The 8,173-nt window shown below is 42.8% G+C and overlaps 1 protein-coding gene across 1 annotated transcript in view; it reads right to left on the reverse strand.

Annotated features, from left to right (window-relative positions):
* LOC124622841 (probable glutamate receptor) overlaps positions 1-4,705 on the reverse strand; it is a 164,220-nt gene extending 159,515 nt beyond the window's left edge. The window contains exon 1 of the mRNA XM_047148633.1: positions 4,653-4,705. Within this exon, the coding sequence (XP_047004589.1) occupies positions 4,653-4,705 (53 nt within the window). The remainder of the gene's footprint in view (positions 1-4,652) is intronic.
* Between the last annotated feature and the right edge of the window lie 3,468 nt (positions 4,706-8,173).

Genomic DNA, 8,173 nt, shown 5'->3' on the forward strand with positions numbered 1-8,173 from the left:
CGCCGTGCTGGATCCCAACGGCCTACTATCAGTAGCAGTCGAGATGACAGGCATCTTATCCGCATGGCTGTAACGGATCGTGCAGCCACGTCTCGATCCCTAAGTCAACAGATGGGGTCGTTTGCAAGATAACAACCATCTGCACGAACAGTTCGACGACGTTTGCAACAGCATGGACTATCAGTTAGGACACCATGGCTGCAGTTACCCTTGACGCTGCATCACAGACAGGAACGCCTACGATGGTGTACTCAACGACGAACCTGGGTACACGAATGGCAAAACGTCATATTTTAGGATTAATCCAGGTTCTGTTTACAGCGTCATGATGGTCGCATCCGTGCTTGACGACATCGCGGTGAAAGCACGTTGGAAGCGTGTATTCGTCATCGCCATACTGGCGTGTCACCCGGCGTGATGGTATGGGGTGCCATTGGTTACACGTCTCATTCACTGCATTGACAGCACTTTGAACAGTGGACGTTACATTTCAGATGTGTTACGACCCGTGGCTCTACCCTTCATTCGATCCCTGCGAAACCCTACATTTCAGTAGGATAATGCGCGACCGCATGTTGCAGGTCCTGTACGGGCCTTTCTGGATACAGAAAATGTTTTACTGCTGCCCTGGTCAGCATATTCTTTAGATCTTTCACCAACTGAAAACGTCTGCTCAATGGTGGCCCAGCAACTGGCTCGTCACAATACGCCAGTCACTACTCTTGATGAACTGTGGTATCGAGTTGAAGCTGCATGGGCAGCTGTACCTGTACACGCCATCCAAGCTCTGTTTGACTCAATGCCCAGGCGTATCAAGGCTGTTATTACGGCCAGTGGTGGTTGTTCTGGGTAGTAATTTCTCAGGATCTATGCACCCAAATTGCGTGAAACTGTAATTACATCTCATTTCTAGTGTAATATAATTGTCCAATCAATACCCGTTTATCATCTGCATTTCTTCTTGGTGTAGCAATTTTAACTGCCAGTAGTGTATATACATAGTCTGAAGCGGCGAATGAAAATTTGTACCAGTGCCGGGATTCGAATCCAGGTCTCCTGCTCCCTAGGCAGATGCGCCAACAACTGCGACACGCAGGCACAGTGGGTTTGGTCCACAGGACAGACTACTCTGGCACGGCTCCTTCCTCACTCCAAACGCCTCAGCCCACTTGGTATTCTCCCTACACTCAAACAGCATTGCAGAGGCATTCCAAGGGTATTGGAATAGCACCTCAGCATAGACTGAAGCGGGGGATCCTGCCTGAAACTCAGACATACGTGCTGCAATCACACGAATCTCTATAGTACCAGAGACCTTTGCAAGTCTCAAACATCTAACATGTGTAAATGCCGACTAATCTTAGATGTATAGGTGTACAAGTGGTTGAGTGTTTGTGGAATTAAGTTAACTGTTTATTTGTAAGTATAGACGTGAGACTTGGCCGTATAGTAGTCTAAAATAACCACGTACTATTTCAATTTAGAAAGTTCTGATTTACTGTGAGGAAACAGTGGCGAGTGGGTAGGTAGTATTGCAGGTGTTGGTCATTGACAGTGACAGTTGGGAATCCATCATCATTTCTTCATACCTGTATTAGTGAAAGAACAGCATTCAGGCGTACTTCAGTGGTATCTCAGCGTTATTTAGGTAGTCAAATAAGAAAAAATAAGAACTATTATACTCCACATAGATGGCGTCGGTTTGTGATTTTAACCCGCGAACATCAACTATCTTATGTCGCTGAGGCCAGTTTTCACGACAGAGAGCGATCATAGTGGAAGCTCATGCGCCGAAGCAACACATGCGCCGCCAGCGGGATCACAAATGGGAGAATTCAGTTTACTTTCGCCTATAGTCCGCATTTGAGTCCCACAGCGATAATAGACGAGTACGTGAGTACCAAAATATTTGTTAGTCATCAGTCACTGAGCGTAAAATTTGCTTAGCGTTAGACGGAAGCAAACTATCGTATCCCCATTGAGGGCGAAAGAGGTACAGAAGACATACCAGAACAGTTGGAATTGCTAGGACTCAAGATTATAAATTAGTTTATATCATGATGTGTTCAATAATATTGTAACAGGTGCTCAATTCGTAATGTATTTCGTCAACTTACATTTGGATTATGGACCGACATACAACAAGGAAAAGATGGGAGTACAGCTGTCTTCAAAAATGGTTCAAATGACTGTGAGCAATATGGGACTTAACATCTGTGGTCATCAGTCCCCTAGAACATAGAACTACTTAAACCTAACTAATCTAAGGACATCACACACATCCATTCCCGAGGCAGGATTCGAACCTGCGACCGTAGCGGTCACGTGGTTCCAGACGGAAGCTCCTAGAACCGGGCGGCCACACCGGCCGGCAACTGTCTTCATTCAGAAATCATTTAACCACAGTCAGGAAGGAATCGAACCAACCGAACACATCCTATCGACATCTGTTACAGTCAACACGCTACCTCACTGCAATCATTCGAGAAATTACTGCCGAAGACGACTAAAATGCACAAAATCCAGCTTTGGGAGTCTCGACTAACAAATACCTAAAGACACAAAATTATTCGACCTGGAAGATACATTAGTCTTGTCAATTCATGAACCTCTAATATCTAAGAACATACGAGAAAAGCCATATTTCCACCCATTTCAGGTAGCTTGGCAACAATGGAAAAGGGCACGGCGATTTATTGAGTAGGGGCCACCCTAACACTTTAAACCTTTATTTTAAAATTACAAAGTCATACCAGCCTTGCTCACTGATAACACGACAGCGATATTCAATGATCCAATACAGCGTAAATACTTATACTGAAATTACTTCCTTTTAAAAATCAGTATTTAAAAAATGTACTACAACCATACAGATACTGATCGTGCAATCGAGAATTTAACATCTTACAGCTGGACCTTTTATGCAAGTCTCTGAATTATTGTTTTTCCTCAGAAATTACAGTCGCCTTGATCTTACCCTAACCAATGAACAACTGCATCCTTTCCACACTTACTAACAAGGCAAAATAAGGATAACCAAATCAACTACCAAATATTTGAACTTACGAGAATATACAAGTGAAAATATAAATTTTCCTCATTTTTTTATATTCTGTCGTTCCTTAAAAAATTATAAGAAGCTGGAATTATGAAAAAAAAACATTTTACCTTTGCTAAACACCTGATAAATATGGACATGAACCATCCAACTTTGAACAAGAGATGAAAAATATTAGAGTTAAAAATCATAGCAAAAAACTCCTGCCATTACAAGAAAACTTTCACTTACAAAGAGCCCTTGCAATGAAAAAGAAAGTAATTAATGACCGAATCAATATGAGCATACACACACACACACACACACACACACACACACGCACACGCACACACGTAAATATCCACTTATATACATATAAAAAAAAGCTCCTACGAGGAACGACACATAACAAACTACACACACACACACACACACACACACACACAGATCAAAAACAAAAAATATCAAACCACACAAACAACACAAATAAAAGAACACACATGGCGACAGTTGGCAACACTACACTGTATAAAAACACATATACAGACCACAAAACGAAAAGTACAAGTGATATGTTATAATAAATGTGTGTGAGAAAACGCCGGAATCTGCAGCTGGAGCATATGGACCGAATGAACACATTTCTAGGACCACATATGTGGACTAATGTTGGCTAACAATACTGGAAATCGTAAAAAAGACCAAATGATAATTTAACATCACGAGATTTGTATTACAAAAGAGGTGTCTAATCTGAAAAGCAAGACAAGAAAATGACAAAATGTAACATATTAACATATTATAACTACTATATAATACATTTATTATATGTATGAAAAGAAGCATGTATTACAGGCCACTGAAGATGCCTCACAAATAAAACAAGCGAAACGCCTGAGGCAAAAAACAAACTGCCTTTCATTAAGTTGCATAGACGGAACACACTTCCATAAATATAAATTTTGCTTAGGTACTGAAGAAGACTCAATGGTAACCAAATGATCTTAATATTCGGTAACATTGGTTTTGATATAATTAGATATGGGATATTGCTTCCCTTTTCGTTACGTCTGGTTGAGTCACAAGCGCTGCTTCGTTGCACACCTTGTTCAACTATATGCTCCACTCGTCTGCCTAAGTCCACATAAATACAAGACAATATCACCTTCGACAACCGAAGCAGTATAGCATCAGAAATAACAATAATGTTTTATACGGCAAATAGCTTCGACTGTAGCCACTTGAGACCACAGTTTCAGTGAGCGGCCTTTACCAACGCGATTAATAAACAACCAGGCGCAAACAACTAATTCCGTAATTTTAGTGACAAACCCCACTTCATGAATGTCTTGTGCACTAAACAATCAAGCAGCCATTTGGCCAATAAGTCGAAGGCTGCGTAATCCACAGAAAACTAGGCTTTTGGCACAAAGATGAGCAATGTGGTACCAACCACCATACGTTAATGCTCGACCAAGATGACGACCTTATGGTACTGAAGAATGAGAGTATCTTTAGCAACCTCTCTGTTAACACAGCGTCTGCAATAACACTCCACGTATCTGACCATTTGAGACGCGTCACGTGTACCGCAGTTTGCTCTGAGTCACCGTACCTCTTACTTCCACCGTACACGAAGTCAGCTGCCCTTGCCAGCGTAGCTTCCATCGAGCGAACACCGGCGCACTCGCCTGGCGTAGCACTTTCCACACAAATAGGTCCTCCCGTCTTCGCGTGTCTGTCTTCTCTCCTCAAACCCACCGATCTTCCTCCTCAGAGGAGGAGTTTCACCTATATAGCCAGGGCAGCCTGGACAAGCCAGATCGGCTAGTGTCATCCTAAATCATCGTGCCGTAACCGGCACAACTCAGATCAGCTACGTAGAGCCATTTTCATAAACGTTGCAGTAGAAATATTGCTATTAACCCTACGTAACGTTTCAGGCAGGGCAACCTGGCCAATCCAGGTCGGCTAGTGTCACCCTAAATCCTCGTGCCGTAAACGGCACAACTCAGATCGGCTACATACAGCCATTTTCATAAACGTTGCAGTAGAAATATTGCTATTAACTCTACGTAACTTTTCTTCTGACCACAACCCAGTCCTCCTGAAATTAAACGACGGAGCACCTCCGGACAAAACGGCTGCATGTCGTACCACATTGAATCCGACGAATATGGAAGAGCTTTAGATAATACGGCAAGGCCCAACCTTGACCTCACCATACCAGAGATACTCATCAGTGAAGTAGTCTGCCGGCCGCGGTGCCCGAGTAGTTCTAGGCGCTTCAGTCCGGAACCGCGCTGCTGCTACGGTCGCAGGTTTGGATCCTCCTGCGGGCATGGATTTGTGTGATGTCCTTAGGTTAGTTAGGTTTAAGTAGTTCTAAGTTCTAGGTGACTGATGACCTCAGATTTTAAGTCCCACAGTGCTCAGAGCCATTTGAACCATTTTTTTGAAGTAGTCTACGGTGCACGCAAAATACAATCAGCAGCAAGGAACACCAACACCAGAATAGAACAATATTTTCCAGCGCTAGATGAACCATCACAATCACGAGACCTTAAACATCAACAGATTCACAGTCGCAAAAAATGGCAGTTACACACGGTGGGACAAATAAAAGTAGCCCGTAGAGCAGAGTTCCATGGTTTAAACAATCACGGCAGAGGAAAGGAAATACAGCACTAACCTGACTATAGAAGGTGTTGCAAGTGACCACCATTCATCTCATGGCAATTTTGGGCCCTGGTTAGAAAGTTGCTGAAGGCGGTTCGAAGCTGAACTGCTGGAACTGCTGCAATCTCATCCGAAATGTTCTGCTGCAGTTCTTGAAGATTATGAAGGTTTTTGCGGCAAATCTTAGATATGAGGGCTCCCCACAAGGAGCAATCTCTCACTCGCAAATCAAGTGACCTGGGTGGCCAGTTAGGGCCACGACCAGACTGCCCTCTGCTAATAGCTCTGCCAGGCGTGAAGACTGTGTATTATGTGTATCTAGGTACGGCCGGCTGTATGGTCAGTTGCTCCATCCTGTTGGAAGTAGCTGTAGGCCGTTTCCTTTTCCTTTACTGCTGCAGCAAATTGACGTCGAATCGTATTCACTCGTCCGGGTCACTTTATTTGCCTCACCCTGTATCATCCTGAACAAACGAAAAATGCGCAACCTACAACGAGAATGGCAACGACGTCTCACAAAATGGAAAATGAAACAACGGGGCGACAAAATGGAAAACTTTTTACTCCAAGTAGATAACAATGAAACAATGTATACACGTTCCAAAACAAAACAAAAAATGGACAATAAAAAGAAGAACATAACTATAACAAGACTTACCAATCCCTAAGACAGATGAAGCGTTGGATGACACTTCGGAAGTCAAAACGCACTCTTCATACTATATCTCACACCGCACGAACTACAGGATGAAATACCATGGCAACTGAAAATTTCAGAAACGGGTTACCCATCTTAGTAACCTCAACTAAACACTGTCACTGACATTTTACATCTTACACAGTGGAATAATTATTTCGACGTAATGGATAGGAAGAAACTACAGTGGTACAGGCATGTACGACGAATGGAGAAAACCAGAGTACCAAAATTGATATTGGAGTGGGAACTGGAGGGGAGAAGAAGAAGAGGACGACCTATGACACCTGGACCCAAAATGTACAACGCACAATGAGGAGAATGGGCGCAGAGGAAGAGGACACACAAGATCGCAACACCTGGAGGAATATTTTGAAAATATAGGTTAAGAATGCTTATTCTTTGTATTGTAATTTCCGAGTAAATTATTATGTTGAAGATGAGCCTCTGTAATGAGAAAAAGCTCAAAATAATAAAAACAAACAGTGGAATAAAATGATAATCAGCTCAGGGTTTGGATGGCATTTCAAACGGTAACCTAGCACTTCCTCCTCACATCCACTTGTTTTATCCACCAGAATTTTAAATCAATGCCCACTAAAACTGCTTCCTCCCCACCACAATGAAAAAAAGCTAACATGATAACCATATCCAATACTTCGAAAGATACCACAAATCCCAGAAACCGCCGTCCTGTTAAGTCTGCTGAGCACCGTGTCCAAGGTACTAGAATTAGTTTTACTTAGAAAAATCACGGTGTCACTAGTGGCAGAGGGAGCTACCAGAGCAAAATGGTTTGGCTTCATCATCGACCCACCCGCTGAACTTCTGGATTTCAGCATAACGGAAAACACAGCAAAAACTTTTAACTTCACAATCTCAACAGCAGCGAACACCGAAAAAACAAAGAACTCAACCTGCCGCTACAATATACCACAGTCAAGAGACAAGCTCAGGACAGTGTCAGAAAACTGACTTATGCGAGACACCATAAACAGACTACAAAACGCCACAAGGGTTAGATACCATGGCTGTCACAGGGTCTCCGTAGCACTAATCGGACTGGAAGGCTCTGAAGACAAACAGAATTAAGAAATAGTGATGGCACTCTACATGTTTACTCCGGCGGAAAAACTAGTAGTCAACCAGGGACTAAATTATCCTCCTCGATTTCTGGTAAGGGGCTCAAAGTTCCAAACGCCTTACCTGAGAAGTGCACCTTAAAGCGAACCTAATCAAGCAAAAACCAGAGACCACTCTCGTCAGACCGACAACGCTAGTGGTATTGCTTTAGGACTAGGAAAAATATGTTATCGCCAGTACACACCTGAAGAGGGCCTGAAAATTTGGCGCGGAAATAATGTGACAGCGAATTATTTAATTACAGCAGTTCGCCAGAAATTTCAAAGAACCATCTAGACGCCAGGAATGTTTTAAATTTCGCAGCATATGTTTAGAGATGCACCTGCGTCTAACAGAGCGACCAGTTGGTTGGAAAACTTGGAAAAAATGGTTGCCTGTGATCTCCTTGAACAAACCACTCCAATGTTCTCTCTGTGTTTAAAGAACCGCCTCAAGCGTGATGTCAAGTGTAGAGAGTCGGGGATTTAAAATCTCCAAATCCTCAACGAATCAAGCCAAATTTCTTTATCCATGGTTTTCATTAATTGCTTCAGGCTATCCGTCTTTAACGGCCTCGGTATGGACATGCCAGTAATTCCTAATCTTTCTGCATTCTTTCTCTCATCACAAATCACGAC

Source organism: Schistocerca americana, chromosome 7 (assembly GCF_021461395.2).
Source record: "Schistocerca americana isolate TAMUIC-IGC-003095 chromosome 7, iqSchAmer2.1, whole genome shotgun sequence".
Lineage (NCBI taxonomy): Eukaryota > Metazoa > Arthropoda > Insecta > Orthoptera > Acrididae > Schistocerca > Schistocerca americana.